The 26,987-nt window shown below is 43.6% G+C and overlaps 1 protein-coding gene across 1 annotated transcript in view; it reads right to left on the reverse strand.

Annotated features, from left to right (window-relative positions):
- The window catches only part of LOC129821055 (titin-like), a 180,511-nt gene that overhangs the window by 28,243 nt on the left and 125,281 nt on the right, over positions 1 to 26,987 (reverse strand). The window contains exons 174-194 of the mRNA XM_055878299.1: positions 26,664 to 26,948; positions 26,178 to 26,477; positions 25,093 to 25,395; positions 24,685 to 24,960; positions 24,288 to 24,587; positions 23,823 to 24,125; positions 23,410 to 23,715; positions 22,946 to 23,233; positions 22,419 to 22,721; positions 21,935 to 22,237; positions 21,538 to 21,843; positions 21,084 to 21,371; positions 20,660 to 20,950; positions 20,290 to 20,577; positions 19,453 to 20,040; positions 19,192 to 19,296; positions 18,852 to 19,049; positions 18,452 to 18,748; positions 17,760 to 18,347; positions 17,364 to 17,666; positions 34 to 17,145 (exon numbers count right to left, since the gene is read on the reverse strand). Of these exons, the coding sequence (XP_055734274.1) occupies positions 34 to 17,145; positions 17,364 to 17,666; positions 17,760 to 18,347; positions 18,452 to 18,748; positions 18,852 to 19,049; positions 19,192 to 19,296; positions 19,453 to 20,040; positions 20,290 to 20,577; positions 20,660 to 20,950; positions 21,084 to 21,371; positions 21,538 to 21,843; positions 21,935 to 22,237; positions 22,419 to 22,721; positions 22,946 to 23,233; positions 23,410 to 23,715; positions 23,823 to 24,125; positions 24,288 to 24,587; positions 24,685 to 24,960; positions 25,093 to 25,395; positions 26,178 to 26,477; positions 26,664 to 26,948 (23,331 nt within the window). The remainder of the gene's footprint in view (positions 1 to 33; positions 17,146 to 17,363; positions 17,667 to 17,759; positions 18,348 to 18,451; positions 18,749 to 18,851; positions 19,050 to 19,191; positions 19,297 to 19,452; positions 20,041 to 20,289; positions 20,578 to 20,659; positions 20,951 to 21,083; positions 21,372 to 21,537; positions 21,844 to 21,934; positions 22,238 to 22,418; positions 22,722 to 22,945; positions 23,234 to 23,409; positions 23,716 to 23,822; positions 24,126 to 24,287; positions 24,588 to 24,684; positions 24,961 to 25,092; positions 25,396 to 26,177; positions 26,478 to 26,663; positions 26,949 to 26,987) is intronic.

Below are 26,987 nucleotides of genomic sequence, written 5' to 3' on the forward strand. Positions count from 1 at the left end.
AAATGTTTTTTTCTATTTTTAATTCTAGTATACCTGTAATCTTTGCTCCATCTTTGGTCTCAGCTGATACACCAACTCCATATTCATTTTCACCCGTGACTCTAAAGTAGTATACTCCTCCCTCCACCAGGTCTGTTACTTTGTAGGTCAGACGATGGCAGGTATCTGTGAGTCTAGTCCATCCCTTTTTGCTTGCCTCACGAATATCAACAAGGTAGTTCTTTACAGCAGCGCCACCTTCATTATCTGGGGTATCCCATGTAACTGTTGCAGAGCTCTTTGTAACATCCTTGAACCCAACATGAGATGGTGGACCAGGAGAGTCCAGAACCCTTACATTTAATGTACATGCAACTTTTCCAGCTATGTTTTGGAGAGTCACAGTATATTTTCCAGAGTCATCTCTTGTTGCTTGTTCCACTGTGATAGATGTGAAGGTATCAGTGGTATCAATACTGGCCCTCACTCTGAGGTCAACAGCAGCCTTGGTCCACATAACATTAGGAACGGGCTTTCCCCTGAATGGCACAGTTAGGGTGAATGAACTACCGTCCTTTACAATGAGTGTCTTTCGCATCTCATTGCTGATATCAAATACTGGTTCCTCTTCTCTCTCCTTTGCCACCTGTGGATCCGTAGGGGGGCTTGGCTCACTGAGACCAATCTTGTTGATTGATTTGACAACAAATATATATTCTGCTCCAGAAGTTAATCCAACGACGGTGAATTCAGTGTTCTTTGTGTTTGAAACACCGACACACCAGTCATCATCGTATTCATCTGTTCTCCTATATTCAACACAGTATCCTGTCACAGGAGCACCACCATCAAACAACGGCTTGTTCCATGAAAGAGAAACAGTTGTCTTGGAGGAGTCAATAACTTTAGGTTTAGATGGTGGAGATGGCAGGAATTGGGGATCCTCCGCCTTTGTTAGTTCGGTAGGAATACTTGGGAGGCTCAAGCCTGCAGCGTTTTCTGCATAGACTCTGTACTCATATTCAGCTCCCTCACGGAGATTGGATGCCTTGACCCTGAGGTCATACACAGGCTTTTTGTTCACTCGTACCCAGCGCAATCCAATTTTCTCTCGTTTCTCAATAACATAGCCATAAATGCTGCTTCCTCCATCGGATTCTGGTCTTTCCCAGCAGATTGTCATTGCATCACTTGTGATACTCGTGATTTGAACATCTGTTGGTGCTGCAGGGACAGTGTATGCATTCTTGGCTCTGGTGGGCTCACTCTCCAGGGCTTCACCGTCTCCATATTTGTTCACTCCCCTTACTCTGAAGATGTATTCATTTCCTTTAAGCAGTTTGGTGACTTTGCATGTTGTAGCTTTCATATCGCCATATACTAAAGTCCAGGCGAGACGGCTGGTTTCACGTTTCTCAACGATGTAGTGCATGATTTCTGCACCACCATTTTCTTGAGGTGGTCCCCAGGTCAAAGTGCACTTCTCTGCTGTCAGACCAGTGACCACCAATGGTCCAGAGGATGGTCCAGGGCGGTCAAGGACCTTACAGTTTACAGCCAAGGATCTTGTGCCAGCAACGTTCTGTAGAGTTACAATGTACTGTCCAGTGTCTCTTCTGATAGTGTCTCTGACTATTAATGTGGTGGTGCTGTGTGTTGAAGTAATCTCCACTCTTGCCTTGGCATCAATTTCTTTACCATCCTTTGTCCATGCAATGACTGGACGTGGGCGCCCAGAAATATCTGCATCGATTCTCAAAATATCTCCAGCTTTGACAACTACTAATTGTCTAAACCTGTCTTCCAACTCAATGCGAGGTGAATCCACCTCATCCTTGACTGTGATGGCACCTGTGCTCAGTGATGGCTCACTGAGTAATCCAGCTGCATTCTTTGCAATAACATGGAAGTCATATTGTACGTCCTCTGTAAGGCCTGTAATGTCAAAGTATGTGTCCAGGAGACTGGCGAAATTGCACTTCAGCCAACGGCCATCTGGAAGCTCCCTGCGTTCAACAATGTAGCCAGTCACCTTGGCTCCACCGTCATTCTCTGGCGCCTGCCAAGTAATGGAAACTGAAGTTCTTGTGATGTCAATGACCTCAAGGTTAACAGGTGGATCACAAGGATCTCTTGCAGCTACAGGTTCAGAGGCTTTGGTGCAAGGTCCAATTCCAGCAATATTCTGAGCATAAACACGGAACTCATACAGCAAGCCTTCCTCAATCCCAATCACTTTGTATTCTGTTTCAGCAATGATACCTCTGTTGATCTTTGTCCAGAGAATACTGCTATGGTCTTTCATTTCCAGGTGATAACCAATGATTGGACTTCCGCCGTCACTGGCTGGTTTACCCCATGCAACCAAAATGCCAGACTTTGTAGCATGGGCAACATGGAGGGAAGTGGGAATGCCAGGTGTCTCGAAGGGGTACTGTGCAACAATTGGAGCGGAGTCCACAGCATGGCTCTTGCCGTAGCGATTTTCAGCTGCAATACGGAACTGATATTCAGTGCCTTGTGTCAAGCGGGGAACTTTAATTGATGTTCTGGCAACTGTGGCTGAAACAATCTGCCATGTTGTAGTGGTAGTATCTCTCTTCTCCACGACATAGTTGTTGATTTGACATCCTCCATCGTAGAGTGGGGCATCCCAAGACAGTGAAATATTGTCAGCACTCACTTCATCTACCTTGATTGCACCTGGTGGGCCAGGTTTATCCAAGATGATAACAGCTATTGTTGCTGATTTCTTGCCAACGGTGTTGGTTAAATTGATCTCATACTTCCCAAAGTCCTCCCTGGTTGCGTCTTTGATAGTAATTTTCGATGAATTTTTTGCTGTCAGAACATTCACCCTGGTTGTCTGCTTCAATACAGTTCCATCTTTTTTCCATGCCACCTCAGGTTCAGGTCTGCCTCTGAACGGAACATCAATCTTCAGATCATCTCCTGCCTTGACACTGTATGTGTTGAACATCAGATCGATGATAGGTTCGATTGTAATGTCCTTTACTACGACAGGGTCTGCCAGTGGCTTAGGTTCACTCTTGCCTTTGTCATTGACAGCAGTAATCCTAAATGAATATTCCTCGCCAGTTGTGAGTCCACCAATAGTTGCTTCCAATGCTTTAATCTCAGTGCATACAGTCCATTTCTCATCGCCCATGGTTTTCATTTCTACTGTATAGCTTGTGATTTTGCTACCACCATCATGATCAGGCTTTTCCCATGCGAGACTCACACTGTCGCGAGTAACATCTACAACCGTAACTTTGCCAGGAGGCAAGGGGGCTTGGGATACCTTGATTGGTTCTGTTGTTTCTGCTGGCAAACCCACACCAAGCTCATTGACAGCTTTGACGCGGAAATAGTAAATTCCGCCCTCTTTAAGGTCATCAATCTTCATGGAATTTCTTACACAGTTATTTGAAACACTTGTAAATGCCAGTCTTGTATTATCTCTCTTTTCCACAATGTAATGGGTGACCTTAGCTCCACCGTCAATCATGGGAGGCTCCCAGGATAGTGATACAGAATCTCTCTTAATATCCTTGACTTCAAAGTTCTCAGGGGCACTTGGTGAGTCCAACACCCTGACATTAATGAATGCTGATTTTTGACCACTAAGGTTCTCGAGAGTCAACACATACTTGCCAGTGTCAAATCTATTGACATTGTCGATGACAAGCATTGTGTAGGAGCTTGTGACCTCAATTTGTGCACGCTCAGTAAGAGGGCCATCCATCTTGGACCACTTTACTTCAGGTTCAGGTTTTCCTTTGATTGTCACAAACAAACGCAGTGTTGCACTTGCCCGTACTTGGACCATTTTCCTAAGGTCTGAATCAAGTTCAATCTCAGGGGCCTCAAGTCTTTCAGATGCAACTACAGACCCTGGAACATCAACATGCTCACCAACTCCTTCAATGTTAATTGCACAGATGCGGAAATAGTATTCAGCATTTTCCCTCAGTTTTTTCACAGTAAAGTGTGTTGCTTGTACACCAGTTGGCGGTGTACATGTTATCCATTCTTCATCTCCTTCTTCTCTCATCTCAATAACATATCCTTTGATGGCTGCTCCACCATCATAGATGGGCCTTGTCCATGAGAGTGACACAGTTGTGCTTGAGTGGTCTGTCACCTTAGGGTTGTTAGGAGGACCAGGTGGATATGTGGCATCACAGGCTTTGATGTATTCTGTTGGTGCACTTGGCACTCCCACACCAGCAGCATTTTCAGCAGACACTCTGAACTCATAGGAATGTCCCTCGGTGAGTCCGGTACATCTGAACCTGATGTCATTAAGTCTTTTCTTGTTACATTTTGTCCATCTAATGCCCTCTTTATCTCGTTTCTCCAGGACATAGCCATCAATATCTGAGCCACCATTATCTGCTGGACGTTCCCATGTAAGGACCATTGAGTCCCTTGTAATAGCACTTGCTTCAGGTGTTGAGGGAGCGCTGGGTGTCACAAAAGGATTACGTGCAATAACTGGGTCTGATTCAAGAGGTTCACCAATGCCAAACTTATTTACTGCTGTAACTCTGAAGATGTACTCATTGCCAGGCAAGAGTTTAGTCACTTTGTAGCTGACAGCTTGGATTCTGGGTTCGACTACAGTCCATGACAATCTGCTGGTTTCCCTCTTTTCAATTATATAATGAGAACAGCTGGCACCGCCATCATGTAATGGATGACTCCAGTGAAGATAGGCTTTCTCTGAAGTCACGCCAGTTATCTTCATTGGACCTTCGGGTGGACCAGGTCTATCAAGAACTTTCACGTTGACGGGAATAGATTTTGTTCCACCAACGTTGCTAAGACTCAGGACAAAGTGTCCACCATCTACTCTGATACATTCCTTGACTGTTAGAATAGTACGTTGAATGGTGGTTTTAATCTCCATTCTTGGGGTGGTTTGGTCGATTTCTTTTCCATCTTTCAACCATGTGATTTCAGGGAGTGGTTTTCCGAAAATATCAGCATCAATAACAAATGTTTCACCAGCACGGATGACAATACAGTCCTTGAATTTGGGATCCATTGATGCTGTTGGTGCTTCAATTTCATCTTTAGCAGTAATTGCTCCAGTGCTTTCAGAGGGAGCACTGAAAATACCAGATGCATTCCTTGCAATTACTCTAAACTCATACTCACACTCTTCAGTCAGACCTGAGATTGTGAATTGAGTCTCAATTACATTTGTGAAGCTAGCCTTCATCCAACGGCCTTCAGGAAGCTTCTTCCTTTCAACAACATAGCCTGTGATCAGGCTACCACCATCATACTGGGGCTTTTTCCATGACAGTGTAACGTGGTTCCTGGTAATATCAATAGCCTCAGGGGTACCAGGTGGATCACATGGGTCTCTGGCGACACAAACATCAGAAATCTTACTAGGTGGACTCAAGCCAGCAATGTTCTCAGCGAAGACCTTGAATTCATACTCAATGCCCTCTTCAAGTTCATTTGTTTTGAATCGACAGTCAGGAATGAGCAGTTTGTTCAACTTCGTCCAGAGAATGCTGTTCTTCTCTTTGCGTTCGAGGTGGTAACCAAGGATTGGACTACCTCCATTACTGGTTGGTACTTTCCATTCAACAACCATGTGGTCCTTTGTCACTGATGACACAAATGGAGTACCAGGTGCAAGAGGTTCACTGAAAGGATATTGCACAACAACAGCTGCTGAGTCCAATGACGGACTCTTTCCATATCTGTTTTCTGCAAACACCCTAAACTGGTATTCAGTACCGGTTTTCAGCTTGGTAACTTTGATAGTTGTTCTTGCAATGGTTGCAGACACACACTGCCATGCTACGGTTGTTGTGTCACGCTTTTCCACAATGTAATTGTTTATTTGACAACCTCCTGTGTACGCAGGTGGTTCCCATGCGAGGTTGACATAATTGGAACTCACTTCCTCAATCTTTATAGGCCCTGTGACTGGGCCAGGTTTATCAAGGATGATCACTCCGATTTCTGCAACTTTTTCTCCTATACTGTTGGTAGCTGTGATTTTGTACTTGCCAGAATCCGCTCTGGTTGCCTCTTTTATAGCAAGGATTGTTGATGATGCTGTTCTTGAAACATTCAACCTGGTTGTCTCTTTAATTGCCTGTCCATCCTTTGCCCATACCACTTTGGGTGCTGGGCGTCCTCTCACTGGTATTTCTATCTTCAGATCTTCACCATGTTGGACACTAAAGGTGTTGAATGCCATTACGAAACTAGGTTCAATAGTTAGATCTTTAGCTGTGACAGGGGCAGCTAATACCCTTGTGTCACTCTTTCCTTTGTCGTTAAAGGCTGAAACTCTGAACTGGTATTCTTGACCTGCGGTTAGGCCTTCTACAGTTCCCTCACATGTTTTTGTGGTTGTGGATAGGATCCATTCCTCTGATCCTGCGGGCAGCATTTCTATGTAGTATCCCATTATTCTACTTCCACCGTCATGGTCTGGTTTTTCCCATGCCATTGAGGCGGTTGTCTTAGTCACTTCAGTCAATGTGATCTTTCCTACAGGCAGAGGGACTTCTGATGTCTTCACAGGCTCTGCAGTTTCTGCTGCCAGGCCTACACCATATTCATTCTCAGCCATAACTCTGAAGTAATAAATAACCCCCTCAATGAGATCTCCCACATGGAAACTGTTCCTTGTACACTTGTTTGAAATGTTGGAATAAGCTTTCCTAGTGGATTCACGCTTCTCAACAAAGTAATGCTTGACCCTCGCACCTCCGTCAATGAGTGGGGGCTCCCAAACAAGATTGACAGAGTTTTTCTTAATATCTTTCACTGTGAAGTTTACGGGTGCTCCTGGTGTATCAAGTACTTTGACGGAAACAAATGCAGACTTGGAACCACTGCTGTTTTCCAGGGTCAAAGTGTACTTTCCAGCATCATTTCTGTCACAGATGTCTACTGACAGTTGAGTAAAATCGGCGCCTTTCTCAATTTGAACTTTGTTGGTGAAATCACCCTCATCCTTGGACCAGCTTATTTCTGGAGTAGGACGTCCTTTGAATGGAATATTGATCCTCATGGATCCTCCAGCACGCACAACGATTCCTTTCCTTAGCTCTGAATCCAGCTCAATCTCTGGGGCGAACATTGCATCCACTGGTTTTACAGTTCCTAAAATCTCAGCAGGTTCACCAACACCCAATTTATTGATGGCACATACCTGCACCTTATATTCTTGATGCTCGATAAGTTTGATGATTTTGAAGGTAGTGGCATTCACTCCTGTTGGTGGAGTGCACAGAGTCCATTCCTCCTCATCGGCTTTGCAGATCTCCACAGCATATCCCTGGATATCGACTCCACCGTCGTAAATGGGTCTGCTCCATGCGAGTGTTATGGAGTTCTTGGTAGTATCAACCACATGTGCATTAGTGGGAGTGCCAGGTTCAAAGGTTGGATCACAGGCTTTGGTGTAAGGAGTTGGTTCAGTTGGTTGGCCGACTCCTGCAGCATTCTCAGCAGATAATCTGAATTCATATTCATGATCCTCTGTCAGGCCTGTCACTCTAAAGCGAAGGTCTGTGACTCTGCGTTTGTTGCATTTTGTCCATCTGATTCCAGCTCTATCTCTCTTCTCAACAATGTAACCAGCAATCTCACTTCCACCATCAACCTCTGGGCGAGTCCAGCACACAGTCATGGAATCCCTTGCAATATTGGCTATTTCCAATTCTTGAGGTGGTCCAGGAGTAACAAATTGATTTCTCATTATAACTGGGGCTGATTCAAGAGGTTCACCAGTACCAAATTTGTTGACAGCCATAACACGGAAGATGTACTCATTTCCCTTCAGAAGCTTTGTGACTTTGAACATTGTAGCTCCACAATCACTAGCAACCACAGTCCATGCAAGACGGCTAGTTTCTCTCTTTTGAATGACGTAGTGGGAAATACTGCTTCCACCATCAGCTCTTGGAGGAAGCCAGGACAGTGAACATTTCTCACATGTGACATTACTAACCGTGAGGGGTCCCTGAGAGGGCCCAGGTCTGTCCAGTACTCTCACATTGAACGTTACAGTTTTATCTCCAGCAACATTAGTTAGAAGCAACGTATATTGTCCTCCATCCACTCTGATAGCATCTTTGACAACAAGCTTTGCTTGGAAATCTGAGTTCATAATCTCAGCCCTTGCTGAGTTCTCCACTAATGCATCACTCTTGAACCATTGAGCTGTTGGAATTGGCTTTCCTTGTACAGTGGCCTCAAGTGTAAATGTTTCCCCAGCATTGATGATAACAACCTGGCTGTACACTGAGTCAACTTCACATTTTGGTGGATCAACTTCATCCTTTGCTGTGATGGATCCGGTGCTCTGAGAGGGCTTGCTGATAGACCCAGCGGCATTCCTTGCTATGACTCTGAAGTCATATTTGCAATCCTCAGTTAGACCCAGAACTGTGAATACAGTTTCAATGACATTTGTGAAACTTGCCTTCATCCATCTTCCCTCTGGGAGATCGCGTTTCTCCACCACATAGCCTGTGATCAGACTGCCACCATCATACTGTGGTCTTGTCCACTTCAGTTTCACAGAGTGCCTGGTTACAATGATAGCCTCTGGGGTGCCAGGAGGATCACATGGGTCACGTGCCACATATCCCTCAGAGAGTTTGCTGCACGCGCCAATGCCAACGATATTCTCAGCAGACACTCTAAACTCATATTCAATACCTTCCTCCAAAGGAGTAGATTTAAATCTACAGTCTTGGATGAGGGATTTATTGACCTTTGTCCAAAGGATACTGTTCTTTTCCTTTCTCTCAATGTGATAGCCGAAAATGGCACTGCCTCCATCTGAAATGGGTTTGTGCCATTCCACAACCATGTAATCCTTAGTATATGAAGATACATAAGGTGTTCCTGGTGGTCCTGGCTCCTTGAAGGGATACTGGGCAAGGACAGGTTCAGAATCAATAGCATAACTTTTGCCATATCTGTTTTCAGCAAAGATCCTAAATTGGTATTCTGCACCTGTTTTTAGATTTGTCACTTTCAGGGTATTTCTTGCCACAGTGGCAGAGACTACAACCCAGTTAGTTGTGGTTGTATCTCTTTTCTGGACAACGTAATTTGAAATTGGGCAGCCACCAGTGTATGCAGGTGGTTCCCAGGTAAGTGTGATACTTTCAGCACTGATGTCATCCATCTTGATTGGGCCTGTTGGTGGGCCAGGTTTATCTAGTGTGATTACTTCAATGGTGGCATCTTTGGAGCCAAGGATATTGGTAATATTAATACTATACAATCCACCATCGTCTTTTGTTGCTTCTTTGATGGTTAGATGTGTATTGCGTGCACTGTCGACAACATTAACTCTTGTGGTCTGTTTCAGGGCAGCACCATCCTTTGTCCATGTAATGACTGGTTTAGGATGTCCAGCAATGGGAACTTCAATCTTCAGATCATAGCCAACCTGTACGCTGTACTGTGTTAATTTAGGTCTTATGTCAGGTTCAATGACAAGGTCCTTTGCAACTACTGGACTGGCCAGAAGTCTAGAGTCACTCTTTCCTTTGCTATTAACAGCAATTACTCTGAATTGATACTCCTCTCCTTGGGCTAAGCTAGTGACAGTAGTTTCAAGGTATTTACATTGAGCACATAGTGTCCATTTGTCACTATCTTTGGCTTGCATTTCAATCTCATAATGGCTTATTCTGCTGCCTCCATCATGATCTGGTTTCTCCCACTTAAGAGAGACACTGTTCCGTGTCACGTCCAGAACTGTAACTTTACCGGGAGGTTGAGGTACCTCTGAAATCTTTACGGGTTCAGGGGTCTCTGCAGGTAAGCCAATGCCCCACTCGTTTTCAGCAAGAACTCTGAAGAAATAGATACTTCCCTCCACAAGTGGTTCAATCTTCCATGACATCTTATGACAGGTTGTGACAGGGGAATACACTTTCCTAGTGCTTTCTCGTTTCTCAACATGATATTGCTTAATTTTAGACCCACCATCCAAAATAGGTGGCTCCCAAGTAAGGGTGACTGAATTTTTTGTTATCTCCTTGATAGCGAAATTTGCAGGCATACTAGGTGAATCAAGTACTCTGACACTGATGAAGACAGATTTAACTCCACTGGAATTCTCTGCAGTAACAGTGTACTTGCCAGTGTCAAATCTGTCAACATTTTCAATCAGGAGTGAGGCATAACTGCTTGTATTGTCAATCTGTGCCGTCTCCTTGAGTTCTCCATCAGCCTTTCCCCATTTCAGTTCAGGAGCCGGCCGTCCCCTAACAGGAATGAACAACCTAAGAGCGCTTCCAGCTCTGACATTAATCATCTTCCTCATGTCAGCGTCAAGCTCAAGATCTGGTGCTTCCAATTTCTCCTCTAGAAGAACTGATCCAGGGACATCTGCATGCTCACCAACACCAACCTTGTTTATGGCACAGACTCTGAATTTATACTCATGCTTCTCGAGTAGTTTTCTAACTGTAAATGTAGTGTGTGTGATTCCGGCAGGTGGAGTGCACATTGTCCATTCATCAGATGCTCCTTCACAGGCCTCCACTAAGTAACCTTGAATCTCACAGCCACCATCATAGATAGGTTTGCCCCATGACAAGGACACAGATGTTCTTGTTGTGTCAGTCACTTTGGGATTATTTGGTGGACCTGATGTGAAGATAGCATCCAATGCCTTGTAGTAAATAGTTGGTACACTTGGTTTACCAACTCCAGCAGCATTCTCAGATGAAACTCGGAACTCATAGCTGCGGTTTTCAAGAAGACCTGCTACTCTGAAGCGCAGCTCACTCACTGTACGCTTATTGCATCTGGTCCAGCGCACACCTTCTTTATCACGCTTCTCAATAACAAATCCAGAAATGGCATTTCCACCATCGTTTTCAGGTCTTTCCCACGTTACCACCATTGAATCTTTTGTGATGGTAGAGACTTCCACATCTGTTGGTGGATCAGGTGTCACAAATTGATTTCTGGAAATCATTGGCTCAGATTCAAGAGGTTCACCAATTCCGTATTTGTTCACAGGAATCACTCGGAAGACATACTCATTTCCAGGAACAAGTTTTATGATCTTCAGATTTAGAGTCTGCACTTTAGGTTCAACCAGAGTCCAAACCAATCTGCTAGTCTCTCTCTTCTCAACGATGTAATGAGAAACATCACTACCTCCATCTTGTGCTGGTGGTCTCCAGGCAATACAAGCCTTTTCACTTGTGACTCCATAGATAGAAATTGGGCCTCCAGGTGGACCAGGTCTGTCTAACACTTTGACATTGATGTGCACTGACTTCTCTCCACCTACATTTTTCAAAAGTAGGATATATTGGCCTCCATCAACACGGATTGCCTCCTTAACACTCAATGATGCTTTAAAAGCAGTATTCTTTATCTCAAGACGTGCAGCCTCCTTTATTTCTACGTCGTTTTTCATCCAATGGACTGAGGGTACAGGTTTGCCGAAAATATCTGCACAAAGGTTGAACGATTCACCTGCCATCAGAACAATTGTTGAAGAGTACTTTGAGTCCATCTCTATTTTGGGAGGATCAACTTCATCCTTTGCTGTTATAGACCCAGTGCTCTCAGATGGAAGACTGTAAACACCTGCTGCATTTCTTGCAATGATACGGAACTCATAGCACTGGTCTTCAACTAAGCCAGTAACAATAAATTGTGTCTCAATGACATTGGCGAAACTGGCCTTCATCCAGCGCCCTTCAGGCAGCTCTTTCTTCTCCACAATGTAGCCAGTGATTTTGCTACCTCCATCTAACTCTGGCTTAGTCCATTGGAGAGTGACAGCTCCTCTTGTGACAATGACAGCTTCAGGCTTGCCTGGACTGTCACAGGGGTCTCTTGCAACACGGATTTCTGACAATTTGCTTGCTTTGCCAACGCCAACAATATTTTCAGCATAAACTCTGTACTCATATTCAATACCTTCATCAAGACCACTGAGCTTGAACCTCAAGTCTGGGATCAGTTGTTTGTTTTGTTTAACCCAGAGGAGGCTATTTCTCTCCTTACTCTCAAGGTGATATCCCAAAATCTTGCTCCCGCCATCACTACCAGGTTTCTCCCATACGATAACCATGCTGTCCTTTGTAGATGATTGTACAATTGGGGTCCCTGGTGCACTTGGGAGATCAAATGGATATTGAGCAACAATATTTTCTGATATAAGTACTGGACTCTTTCCATATCTGTTTTCAGCAGCAATCCTGAACTGATATTCACACCCAGTCTTCAACCGAGCTGCTTTAATGGTGGTTCGTGCAACTGTTGCAGACACAATCTGCCAGTTTGTGGTGGACGTTTCCCTCTTTTCTACTATGTAGTTGTTAATGGCACAACCACCCACATATGTAGGTGGGTTCCAGGACAGTACCACACTGTCAGAAGTGACTTCATCAACAGTGATTGGGCCAGTTGGAGGACCAGGCTTATCAAGAACAACAACTGCAATGTCCACTGTTGATTCACCAGCTGTGTTTACAAGTTTGATGGTGTACTTTCCCACATCCTCCCTGCTGGCTTCCTTGACCACAAGATGCAAATGTGTATCAGTGGCATCAGCATTGACTCTGGTTGTTTCTTTTAGTGCGACACCATCCTTGAGCCAGGTCACAACTGCTTTGGGGCGAGCAGCATATGGCAAATCCATCTTGAGATCATCTCCTGCCAATACGCTGAATGTGGTGAACAGTAGCTTGAATACTGGAGCAATAACAAGATCTTTGGCTACCACAGGTACACTAAGTAGACGAGGATCACTGGTTCCTTTTTCGTTATGTGCTGACACACGGAACATATATTCTTCACCTTGTGTCAGTCCAAGAACAACAGCCTGTGTGATTTTTGCAACGGCACACTGGGTCCAAGTTTCACTGTCTTTGCCATGCATCTCAACAATATATCCTGAGATTCTGCTACCTCCATCGTGATCTGGTTTTTCCCAAGACAGAGAGACACTGGTGCCTGTAACATCAACAAGGGTTACTTTGCCTGGTGGAAGTGGTTTCTCTGATACTCTGACTGCCTCAGGAGTCTCTATTGGAAGTCCAATGCCAAATTCATTCTCAGCCAGAATTCTGAAGAAATATGTGTTTCCTTCCTCCAGGCCACCAATCTTCCAGCTAGATTTAACGCATTGAGCACAAACTGTGGAGTAAGCTTTTCGTGTTGATTCACGTTTCTCCACAACGTAGTTTCTAATTCTGGAGCCACCATCAATAAGGGGTGCATCCCACATGAGTGATACTGAGTCTCTGGTGACCTCCCTGATTATGAGGCTTTGTGGTGCTCCAGGTGTGTCCAGCACTCTGACATTCACATATGCAGTTTTGCTTCCTGAGGCATTTTCCACTGTCAACATGTACTTTCCACTGTCAAATCTGTCAACATTTTCAACCATAAGAGCAGTAAATGATGATGTGGTGTCAATAGTTGCTCTCGTAACAGGCTCTCCATTTTCTCTGGACCACTTGACATCAGGAGTTGGTCTTCCTTTAATAGGTACAAAGAGTCTCAATGTGCCGCAAGCTCTAATGCAGACAACCTTACGAAGCTCTGCACCAAGGTCAATTTCAGGAGGAAGCAGCCTGTCCTCTGCAATTGGTGTGCCAGGCACTTGTGCTGGCTCTCCAACCCCTTCACAGTTAATTGCGCAAATGTTGATTTTATAATCTTGGTTTTCTACCAGATTAGTGATGGTAAATGATGTCCCAACTAATCCCTTCTTAGGGGTCCGAATTGTCCATTCATCTTCCTCAGGTAGACAGGTCTCTACAACGTATCCAATGATATCAGAACCACCATCATATACAGGTTTGTTCCAGGCAACTGTAATGGATGACTTGGTTGTGTCCAAGACTCTTTGATTTCCAGGTGGTCCAGGTTGGAAGATTGTGTCTACTGCCTTGTAGAATTCACTGGAAGGACTTGGTGTACCTAAACCAGCATTGTTTTCTGCTATGATTCTGAATTCATATTCATGCCCTGGTGTGAGCCCCGATACTTTGAACCTCAGGTCAGTTACAGTCCTCTTGTTGCATTTAACCCAGCGAAGACCGGTTTTGTCTCTCCTTTCAACAACATAGTTGAAGATGTCGCTTCCACCGTCGTGATCAGGGCGTTCCCAGCAAACAACCATGGTGTTCTTTGTGATGGTCGTCACCTCAGGTGTTGATGGAGCATCAGCTGGCACATATGGATTTGTAGAAACCATTGGGTCGGATTCAAGGGGCTCTCCAGTTCCATACATGTTGACAGCCATAACTCTGAAGATATACTCGTTACCCTTCAACAACTTGGTCACCTTAAACCGGTTAACTTGTAAGTCTGTTGCTACATTTGTCCAAGCAAGTCTACTTGTTTCACGTTTCTCAATGATGTAGTGCAGAATCTTTGCACCTCCATCATGTGATGGTGGCAGCCATGATAGGATACATTTCTCAGCAGTGACATCTGTAACAGCAAGTGGACCATCTGGAGGTCCAGGTCTGTCAAGAATCTTAACATTGAAGGTATGCTTTGCAAAACCACCAGGATTGCTGGCAGTTAAAATGAATGTGCCACCACACCTTCTTAGAGAATCTTTGTTGACTATAGTTGTAGAAAAGTCATAGAGTTTGATTTCCAACTTGGCTGTATCTTCAAGTTCCTTCCCGTCTTTGGTCCATACCAGTGTTGGTATTGGTCTGCCTGTTACGCTGGCAGCAAGTTTGAAGACATCTCCCGCTTTCACAACCACAGTACTATTATAGATTGTATCAACTTCAAGTTTGGGAGCCTCAACATCATCTCTGCAAGTGATTTCCTCTGATGGTAGAGATGGCTTACTGAGACCGCCAGCTGAGTTTCTTGCCATAACATGGAACTCATAAGTAGCATCCTCTGTGAGACCGCTAACAGTGAATGTTGTCTCAAGGACGTTGCTATAGTTGGCTTTGAGCCAGCGTCCGTCTGGGAGTTCTCTCTTTTCTACTTGGTACCCAGTTATTGAGAATCCTCCATCACCTTCAGGTCTTGTCCACTGAAGAGTCACCTCATGTCTGGTTACATTCAATGCTATTGGTTGGCCAGGTGGGTCCACTGGATCCAGAGCAAAGGTAGTCTCAGAATGCTTGCTTGCCCTGCTCAAACCAGCCATGTTTTCAGCAATAACGCGGTACTCATAGGCGATTCCATCCACCAAGCCTGTTGATTTGAACATGTTCCCTACTACAAGTGCCTTGCTGATCTTCTGCCACAGGATACTGTTCTTCTCTTTCCTTTCAATGTGATATCCCAAAATGGGGCTTCCACCATCGGAAGCTGGTTCATCCCAGCTAATAGTCATAGAATCCTTGTTGAAGTGGACAATTTCAGGAATGCCTGGTTGACCTGGCACATCAAATGGATAAGCAGCAACCACTTGTTCTGAGACTATACAGGGTCCAATGCCGTACCTGTTCTGGGCTTTAACACGGAACTGATACATGATTCCTGTTGTGAGACGAGCAGCCTTGAATGTTGTACGGATAACCGTTGCTGCTAATTCAACCCATGATGTGCCTGTGGTTTCTCTAGCCTCAACAATGTAATTGTTAATGGGTACACCGCCATCATTCTCTGGACCTTCCCATGATAAGAGAATGTAGTCACAAGAAACTTCTTCAAGCTTAATTGGTCCAGTAGGAGGTCCTGGAATATCGTGGACTTCAACAGTAATTGTCTCTGTCGTTGTTCCAAGTATATTCTTGCCAGTCATCGAATATTGACCACCATCACTCCTTTTGATCTCATTGATGTGGAGAGTAGTGGAGGTTGCAGTAGTATCCGTATTGATTCTCTGCGTCTGTTTAAGTGTGTCCTCACCTCTCTTCCATGAAACTGCTGGTCTGGGGCGACCCAGAACCGGAATTTCAACCTTCACGTTATCACCAGCTTTAGCAATGACCAAAGACTGGTAGACTGCACGTAGGTCAAATGCAGGCGCTGTTGTTTGCTCTCTAATGATAGCAGGTCTGCTTTCACGTGGATCACTTCTGCCAGAGCTGTTCACTGCCATGATGCGGAACACATACTCCATATTTTCAATGAGATCTGTGGCTGTGTAGTCAAGAGCTTTTACAGTTGTTACATGGGTCCATGTCTCTGTGTCCTTCTTCTGTGCTTCAATAACGTATCCAGTAATCCTACTGCCACCATCATGTTTTGGCTTCGTCCATGCAAGGCTTGCGGTGTCTGCTGACACGTCAGTGACGTACAGATTGTCAGGGGCAGTAGGTGCTTGAGATGCTCTGATTGTCTCAGGTGTCTCTGCTGGCTCGCCAACGCCTAGATCATTTTCAGCAGATACTCTGAAGTAATATTCAGAGCCTTCATCCAAGTTGTCAAACTTGAAGGAACATTTCTGCCAGGTTGTAGTGATTACTGTGTAAGCCTTTCTTGTGGCCTCTCGCTTCTCAATGATGTAGTTAATGATCTTTGATCCACCATCAATAATGGGGATTTCCCACTGCATAGTGATACTTGTTTTGGTGATTTCACGTGGTATCAGGTTCACAGGTGGTCCTGGTGAATCCAGTACTCTGACGTTAACAAATCCATCTCTCTTACCAGCAACATTCTCTAATGACAGCATGTATTTTCCAGCATCATATCTTGTGCAGTCAGGGATAACCAGGAGAGTATACGACTCCGTAGTATCAATGTGTTCACGACCACCTTTACCAAGAATGGCATCATCTTTCATCCAGGTTACTTCAGGAACTGGACGTCCTTTAATTGGCACGAAGATACGAATGGATCCACGGACCCTGACAACAAGGGTTCTTCTATACTCAGCATCAAGCTCATAGTCGGGAAGTGTCTCACGGTCCTTAAGTTCAACAATTTCTTCAACCTCTGCTGGTTCACCAACTCCCTCTGTATTCATGGCTCTAACTCTGAAATAGTAGTTTCCACCAGCCTTCAGGTCTGACACAACGTATTCTGTAATTCTCAATCTTGTGACGTCTGTGACCCAATCGTCATGTCCTTCCTTCTTGTGCTCAACAATGTATCCCGCTACATCCAGGCCGCCATCATAGTGGGGTTTACCCCAGTTGAATGTGGCTGTTGTCTTGGTGGTGTCAGTAATTCTTGGGTTGGAGGGAGGTCCTGGTGGATCTAAAAAGAAGACATATATCAAGACATATCACCTGGTAAATCAAATCAAATCACATTTCGATTTGGTATTATTAGATCTACTGGTTTACACTTCATAATAACTTTCATAAATATATATGAATTGTATTTATTATGGTCAATTAAGAACAATTTATTATTTACAATGACGGCAGGGAATAAATGATTTGTTTTGAAAAATACCCTTTGTGTTTACTTACATACAATATCCTTTGTCATCACATGGGCAGATGGTTCACTGGGTTCCCCAAAGCCAGCTTTGTTCTCTGCTGTTACTCTGAATTCATACTGAACACCTTCCGTCAGTCCTTGTACTTTGTAACGTAGGTCAGAGACCGTTTTCTTCGATGCTCTCACCCATCTCATTCCTCTTCTCTCTTTCCTCTCAACCTGATAGCCTCTAATATCACTTCCACCATCTTTAACTGGCCTCTTCCAGAAAATGGTAACAGCGTTTCTGCTGACATTGTCAATCTCTGGGATTCCAGGTGGGCCTGGTGGGCCTGGAGAAAAAGAGGAGCAAAATACATGAACAATGATGTGGAAAATACTACAGTACTGTCAAATAGAATAATCTGAATATTCAAGCAACTTACCAAAGCTGTCAACCATTTTGACAGGGCCAGATTGGGTCCCATCACCAGTGCCATACTGGTTCACTGCAGACACACGGAAGATGTACTCATTGCCCTTGATCAGCTTGCTTGCAACAAATCTGCAATCAAATATATTTTCAGCAAGTTTGGTCCAGAGAAGACGGCTTGTTTCTCTCTTTTCCAGTGTGTAGGATTTGATTGCGCAGCCGCCATCCTCTTCTGGTGGCAACCATGTCAATGTGCACTTCTCAGCTGACACACTGCTAGCTTCAATGGGGCCTGGAGGTCCAGGGATATCAAGCACCTTGACCTTAACATGTTCTTCTCTGATGCCGAAAGGGTTACTGGCTGTAATTGTGTACTCTCCAGTGTTCTTCCTGCTTGCATATTTAATAGACAACGTTGAAGTAGTTGGAGTGCTTGTGATCTGGACAATATCTGAGGTCTTGAATTCTCTTCCTGCCTTGGACCACACAGCTGTAGGTGGAGGTTTGCCAAGGATCTTGGAAGCAGATACTACAATGGTGTCCCCAGCTCTGACAGAGACACCTTCCTTCATGTCTGGATCGATAGTGATGCTTGGTGGTTCTGTGAACAAATGAGCAAGAGAAATTAGGCTACTGTCCATGTCCTAGTTTAGTATGTATTCTATCGACTTTGTCTTGAAGTAAAAACTTTTTTTTTGTACTTACCATACTCATCTTTGCAGATAAGGGTATCAGTTTGCTCTGAAGGAACACTGATTGCGCCAGCTGCATTCTTAGCTCTGATTCTGAATTCCATGCTGCTGCCTTCTGTAAGGTCTGGCACGGTAAATGCAAGGCCTTGGACATTGATATGATTTGCTTTCATCCAGGTCTTTCCTGGCAGTTCCAGTTTCTCAACCAGGTAACCAGTCAGTTTGTGTCCACCGTCGTACTTGGGTGCAGTCCACATAAGTGTTACAGTGCTTCTGGTTACATTGATGACATCAGGCTTACCAGGAGGATCTGTGGAGAAACAAAAAAGCCAGTAAGTTATCAAGATTAGAGTACATGTTGACAGAATTCTTATGATATCAATAGGACAGAAAGAGAATGAAACAAAACCTACCAATTGGATCAAGGGCGATGACTGGTTCTGTTGCCCTGCTTGGCCTTCCTAAACCGGCCGCATTCATTGCCATAACTCTAAATTCATACTCCAGGCCTTCAATCAGTCCAGTCACTCTGCAGTCCTTCACTCTAATAGGGGTCTTAGTGGCTCTCTTCCACATCAAGCTGTTCCTCTCTTTGTATTCAACATGATAGCCTGCAGAGATAATAATAATAACAATACATTATTATTTACCATTCAGCAAATGCTTTCCACAGTAATCTCAGGAATAGTTCATTTTCCATGTCCATTTCCCTTATAGTCTATGGATGACTAAAAATAGTGTTTTCCTAATTACCAGTGATTGGTGAGCCTCCATTTTCTTTAGGATCAGTCCAATTCAAAATGGCAGACTCATGGCGAATGCTCACGATCTCTGGTGGTGCAGGTGCGTCAGGCACATCTGGTGAAAAAATAATGTTTTGAGTTTTGTGAAATTATTGCCATATAGTACATCTGTCAATCAATCATCAAACTATTGGCAGAATACAGATTTCTGTCCTAAAAACTATTTATTTCAAACATTTTATTTTATATTTTCAATATGATAAGAACTCACTGAATGGATGCTGGGCCACCACTGGGTCAGATTTGAGGCATTCTCCAACTCCATATTTGTTTTCTGCAAACACTCTGAAGATGTATTCAGTACCATCATGGAGCCTGGTAACTCTCATGGTATTCTTCTGGATAGCGGAGGCCACAGTAGCCCACTTGTTGGCTGTTGATTGCCGCTTCTCCAGAATGTAGTTGGATATTTCAGTCCCACCATCATCTTTTGGTGGACCCCACTCCAGAGTGATTCCATCGGCAGTAATTTCATCAAACTTGAATGGTCCTGTTGGGATTCCTGGTTTTCCAACCACCCTAATCTGCATTTTTGCTTCTTTGACTCCTGCTGCGTTTCTTAGCAGGATTGTGTAATTTTCTGCATCACCTCTCTGGCAATCACGGATGAGCAAAGTTGTCAAAATTGGCGTAGATTCAACTGACATTCTTCCACTGTCTCCCAGAGAAACATGTCCCTTCTTCCAGATGGCTGACGGTGCTGGTTTGCCAACAATAGGGACTTTGATACGGACTGTGCTTCCCTCCTTGGCAACATAGCACAGATCTGGGATGCCACTCAGGTCACAGTCAGGTGCAACTACAAGGTAGGAACACAATATTTATGAATCTATGAAACAGATAATATTATTCATACAAGTGCAGACAAATTCAGTAAATGTAACGCTAAAATAGAACACATTTATCCTAGGACAATTAGAAACATTTGAAGAAAACTTTAAGATTGCCAATAGATGTACGTATCTAAAATGGCCATGCATTTAGTCTCCGGAGTATATTCTGAGTGGTTTGATAGCCTAGCTAATTAACACTGGACTATTGGACTTACCAATTTGATCTTTAGCGATCACAGTGAGCTCAGAAGGTGGACCCTCTCCAGACTCATTGATTGCTTTCACTCTGTAAGAGTACTCCTTTCCTTCTTCAAGTTCAACCATCATGTGCGACATGACCTTTCCTTTCACTAGCTCCTTATACTTCTCTTCACCTTCCTGAAGCTCCAGAAGATAGGCACTGATGTGACTTCCACCATCACTGATTGGTTTCTTCCAGCCAATATGAATGGAATCTTTAGTGATCGACAGGGCCTTGAAATCCATAACTGCTCCAGGTAGTTCTGAAATCAGGTAACAAGGTTATAAACTACATTTAACATCTAATAGTATAAAGAACACATGATCACAGCCAACAAAACATACCTGAAGCTCTTACAACTCCGGCAGTCTCACAACCTTCTCCGATACCATAGTTATTTTCAGCCAAGACTCTGAAACAGTAGGCCTGTCCAGCTTCCAAGTTAGGAATCCTGAAAGTAGTTTTGGGGCATTCGGTTATAACACAGGACCATGCCTTTCTCTCTGCAAGACGCTTCTCAACAATGTAACTCTTCACTGGGCTTCCTCCATCAATCAGAGGAGGATCCCAGCCGATGGATGCATGGTTCAGAGATGTTTCCTTCACAATCAGATTCAGTGGTGGACCAGGAGTATCTATAGAAAAAATGTATGATTTGTTATATTACTTTTTGACATAATGGTTTGTATAACTGTAGTAGATAAAACCACATTAGGTAAAATTTTGTTTAAAAAATGTGATTCTCTTAAGACAAGAATCATAGCCTACCTAGGACCTTCACGACGATAGTGTAAGATTTCTTTCCACTGTCGTTTTCAATCGACAAAATGTATTTGCCAGCATCATATCTGTTGATATCCTCAATGTACATAAGGGTATCCCATTCAGACGTTTTGATCATGATTCCTGCTCGTTCTTTGAGGTTGGCATTGACCTTGGTCCACACCACCTTGGGTGGGGGACGTCCTATCAGTGGCACATAGAGTCTCATTGTGACTCCTGCTCTCAAGACCAGTACCTTGCGAAGGTCAGCATCCAGCTCAGCATCAGCGGCAACTACAAGTTAAAATAGAAAGTTAGAGAGTCAGACAAGATAGAGGTATGGATGTATTTTAGTTGAATAGATAGTACTGTATTACATGTTTATTTCCAAATTGGTGGATTACTAAGATTAGTAATTGTTCTGCACAGACTTGAGTGTATTCTGATAATGTTGACATACTCAGGATGTCTTTGGCCTCGTGTTTCCCAGGAATTTCACTTGGCTCGCTGTATCCGATCTTGTTCACGGCAAAGACACGGAACACATATTCTGTTTTATCAATGAGACCAGTAACCAGGAACTTGGTTTCTTGCAGCTTCTTGGGCACATTGCACTTCGTCCAGTGTTCTGCATCAGCTCTCTTGCACTCGACAAGATAGCCGAAGATCTCACAACCACCATCGTAAGCAGGCTTGGTCCAAGACAAGCTAATGGTGCTGTGTGTTGAGTCAACAACTTTAGGGAAGGCAGGAGGTGCGGGTGGATCTGAAGGAAGAATATAAGACAATGTTACCGAGAAGTGTGGGAACACGTAATCCTTTATGATTTAAGTGAGCAAAGTGGCTGTAATACTTACACACAGGATCCACGGCAAGGGCAGCATTGGATGCATCACTTGGTTTGCCAAATCCAGCTTTGTTCATGGCAATCACTCTGAACTCATACTCAGATCCCTCTGAGAGCTGGACAGCTTTGATGCTCCTGTCAATCACTGGTTTACGGTTGACTTTAGCCCAGTTGAGCTCTGATGCTTCACGTTTCTCAACCATGTAACCCAGAATAGTAGCTTTACCATCATCAGCTGGCGCCTTCCAGCTGACAGTCATAGAATTGGCTGTAATGTTGGTAATAACTGGTGGCTCGCTAGGACCAGGAACATCTGCAAATGAGAGCGAGAAAGAGATCAAGAGAGAAAGAAGGAGAAATCACTTAAATATTGTACAAGCAGAAGTTCCACAGTGTTTCCAACTCAAGCAAAGTGAACATGTGTAAGCGATTTATATTCAAGCTAAAATATGACATATATATATATAAAATGATGTACAAGCTTGAAATATTACCATATGGATTCTTGACCATGACAGGGTCGGTGAGGATGGGGTCCCCAATACCATACTGGTTCTCAGCACTGACCCTGAACTGGTATTCATGGTCCTGCATCAGTTTCTCTACTGTGCAATCAGTCAGTTGACCATGGATATTGGAGGTGACCAGAGCCCAGTTCGCTCTGCTGGTTTCACGTTTGTCAATGATGTAGTTAGTGATTTCAGAGCCTCCGTCTGCAACAGGTGGCTCCCACCTCATCTTAATACGGTCCGCAAACACCTTGGTGATTTTCACTCCAGCTGGTGGGCCTGGTTTGTCTAAAGAGAACACATAGATTATTTTACACATCGACAATTGATTTGGAATATATTCATATTGTATTCTGTATTCTCTTGCAGACCCTCACAAACACATTCATATACATTACACTTACATATCTCAAGCTGTTTTAAAGAGTTTTAGTATTTAAAAATACAAAAATAAAATCAATATCAGTTTTGAATTTGTGCACAATAATAAGACAAATTATAATTTTGCATACCTAGAACCTTGAGCTTAATATTGGCGTATTTAGCGCCATTGGGATTTTCAGCTAGAATAGTGTACTCTCCAGACTCCTTCCTTGCGACAGAGAACAATTCCAGTATGTGTGTGTGTCTCTTCTGTGTCATCTTCATCCCCTCAGCCAGTTTCAATGGAACACCATCTCTCTTCCATGTAACCTTGGGCAGTGGTTTTCCAAACACTACAGCATCAAAGGAGACATTTTCTCCAGCCTTCACTATGATCATGTTCTTCATGTCCACTCCCAGCTCGACCCTGGGGGGAACTGGAGAAACAAGAGACACATTACATCAAGTAAAAGGTTTGTGTTGGCCGTGCAAGCCACAATTATCTTTAATAAATTGGTGATTTTAAAATTGCATTTAGTCATTACACACTAAAATCTAAAATCAAAACAAAAAAACGTAGTTTTGTCAATGTTCTGAAGAAACAGTGGCCTACCATTCTCTGCAAACACTGGGATGGCGTCTGAGATCTCAGAAGGCAAGCTGATGTTGATCGCTGACTTGGCAAAAACTCTGAAGCGATACTGGGCTCCCTCCTCCAGGCCAGTTACAACATAGTCTTCTGTCTTGACGTTCTGGCAGTTGGCATTGCAGCGAACCCATTTCTCTACTTCTTGACCAATTTTCATGTACTCCACATAGTATCCGATGAGCTTGCTACCTCCATCATTTTGGGGACGAGTCCAAACAAGTGAAACAGTGCTTTTTGTCACATCCATTACCTCAGGTTTACCAGGTGGATCTAGAATTTAAAAAATGACAACATCCATGAGTTTCAATTGACAGATTACAGATTTCAAAGCCAGTGAGGGACACGGTAAGCCATACATCACATGCCCAATGACTTACCGATGGGTGTTCTTGCTGTGACCCAGTCAGTCTGTTTGCTTGGTTTACCCTGGCCAGCCTTGTTGAGGGCAGACACCCTGAATGCATATTCGAGACCTTCCATTAAGCCTGTGCAGTTGTATTCAAGTCCACGGACAACGGACTCATTTGCTTTCACCCAGAGAAGGCTGTTCCTCTCTTTGCGCTCAATGCAGTATCCGGTAAGAGGACTGCCACCGTCCGTTGACGGGGTCTCGTAGGACAGAGACACTGCTTCACTCTTGACTTTTGTGATACACAGATTTCTGGGCTCGCCTGGGACATCTGGAATTACAATACGGAGTTAGCAAGATGAACATACATTTTCTAAAACAAATGTATTGTACATAATGTACACAACACTATATTACTTAGACAATCATAATTCATTGTACAATAGCCATTTTACATTTTTACCATGCTTATACTTTGCCATGCTTAACTCACCGAAGGGATATCTAGCAATCATTTTCTCTGAATAGATTGGCTCTGAGATACCAAATCGGTTCTCAGCTCGGACACGGAAGCCATACTCCATTCCAGGGGTAAGCTTTCCAACTTTGTAGCTGGTCGTGGTGCATGAGCCAGAAGCTATGACCCAGTCTCCTCTGCTCACATCACACTTTTCAATGACGTAGTTGGTGATGTTGCTTCCACCGTCCTCACTGGGTTGGTTCCACTGAAGTGTGCAGGCATCAATATCAACCTCAACGATCTCCAGGGGAGCGTCAGGAGGCCCTGGTTTATCTGTGAGATTAAGACATGTACCCATCAGCATCCATGTAGACTATGCATTCTGGTAGTGTATTCGTCAATTATTTTACATTTCCTCAATAAAACTTACCCTGTACTACGACCCTAAGAATCTGGCTGATTTTGCCGGTGCTGTTCTCAGCGGAAAGACTGTAGTAACCACTATCCTTTCTTGAGACGTCTTTCATGATGAGCGTAATGCAATTTGGAGACTTTTGCACCATGCGACGATTAGATGTCAACAGATCCTCGGCTCCTTGCCTCCATTTGCAGAATGGTGCAGGTTTTCCAGCCACAATAGCTTCAACTCTCATTTTCTCTCCTGCTTTTACTGTGACAATATCAGGCATGATGATCTTCGGTGCCACTAAAAAAGATCAGAAAACACTTTTTAAAATTAAGACTTAAAAAGTGGTGTGTAACATGAACACTTTTTCTTTTACACAAAACTCAATCCAGACAAGGTAATTCTGGGAATTTTTTAAGGTTTGCGACTTACTCAGCTGCTCCTTGACCTCAAATACTCCCTCAGCTTCTCTTGCCAGACTGGTTCCAGCCACGTTTCTTGCTGCAACTCTGAACTTGTACTTTGTGCCCTCTTTAAGTCCAACAACTACAATGGTTAAGTCTTTAACAACGGAATAGGGTGTCCATTTATCTTCAGGTTCACCGTCCTTTTTGTAATCAACCATGTAGCCATTGATCTTAGCTCCACCATCCCTCAAAGGTTTCAGCCATCCCAGAGTGGCACTGTTCTTTGTCACTTCCAAGACTTCCATTTTCTTGGGTGGATCAGGTTCACCTGTTTTAAGAAACGTTTGACATTTATGTGAATCAAAATACAAAACAATAAAATCCACTAACACTATTGTTATGAATTTTATGAATAATGACTAAATGAGGTAAACATTTTAATATAGAACTATAACTAACAGAATTCTACCCTGTCATTGTATGATTGTATGACATTTATTAGAATCCTACATCTATAAATCTGATGTGTTTAGTTTTAGTCATAATTAGGACAAGGACTTTTTGTTCCTATTTAGTATGTAAGCAGGGTGCAAGTGTGAGACAATGTATGAGATAAGAGGAGCTATCGACAGACAAGCTCTACTACTGTGTTCCTTACAGGACATTCTGTCCCCATCCAGGGAGGGGAGAGAGGAGCTATCGACAGACAAGCTCTACTACTGTGTTCCTCACAGGACATTCTGTCCCCACCCAGGGAGGGGAGAGACCTTGGGCTTGTAGTAGATGGTATAACAGGTGGCAGACAATGTATGAGAAGGAGACTTGTGAACTATATTGTCATTGTTTCTGAGAGGAGGGACATTTATGACGAAATGTGATGTATATAGACCAATGTACAGGAAATGATAAGCAGAGCTCTCGTAAATAAACCTGCTGAGTAGACTGAGTAGACTGGCCTCTGTCTGTTTCGTTTTACTAAGAACCTTACAAATTCTTAGTAACAGACAGAGTATTTTAATTGAATTGGTTAATGAACATGAGAACAAAATTCTCCTAACAACTATCCACTATTTAATTACAATATTATGTATACTGTAAAAGTGCACTTACTTATAGGATCAGATGTCAGATAAGCTTTTGGAGAGTCTTTAGGAACACCAATGCCATATTTATTGACTGCCATAACTCTAAAGTAGTAGTCACAGCCAGGTGTGAGGCCGGTGACTTTGAAGCTTGTTTTCTTCAAATCGTTGATACAATTTGACCAAGTCTTCTTGTCGAGTTCACGTTTCTCAACGATGTAGTTCTCGATTTGGCAGCCACCATCGTTATCCGGAGGGAGCCAAGACAGCTGACAACCGATGCTTGTCACATCACAGACCTCAAATCCTCCAACAGGTCCAGGAGTATCTGTTCAACAAATGTAACATCAATATTAGATACAGTCTATATAACAGTACAAACAATGCTACTGTAACAACATTCATTTGACATTGTTAAGAATGTTTTCTTGTTTAAAGTCTTTCACAGCGAATAGTGCTCTGTCATATTGCGGACTGCCATAAAAAGTGAAAAAAATACACCTCAGTGACTTACCCAATACTTTAACGCGCACAAATATAGCTTTCTCCCCAGCGGAGTTGGAGAGTGTCAGAGAGTATTTGCCGGAGTCTTCCCGAGTGCTCTCAGGGATCACAAGGAAGGACATAGTATCAATCTGATCCACGTGCCCTCTCCTGACTACATTATCAACACCAAGCTTCTTCCAGGTGACTTTGGGCGATGGTCTTCCTCTGATAGTAGCGAAGAGCCTGATGGGGCAGCCTGCTCTAACAGTGAAGCCCTTCCTGAGACTTGCATCCAAGTCGATCTCTGGTGCCTCTGTAAGTGGGTAAGATAACGGGGAGAACATACATCAGA

The sequence above is a fragment of the Salvelinus fontinalis genome, chromosome 23 (assembly GCF_029448725.1).
Source record: "Salvelinus fontinalis isolate EN_2023a chromosome 23, ASM2944872v1, whole genome shotgun sequence".
In the NCBI taxonomy this organism is placed as follows: Eukaryota; Metazoa; Chordata; class Actinopteri; order Salmoniformes; family Salmonidae; genus Salvelinus; species Salvelinus fontinalis.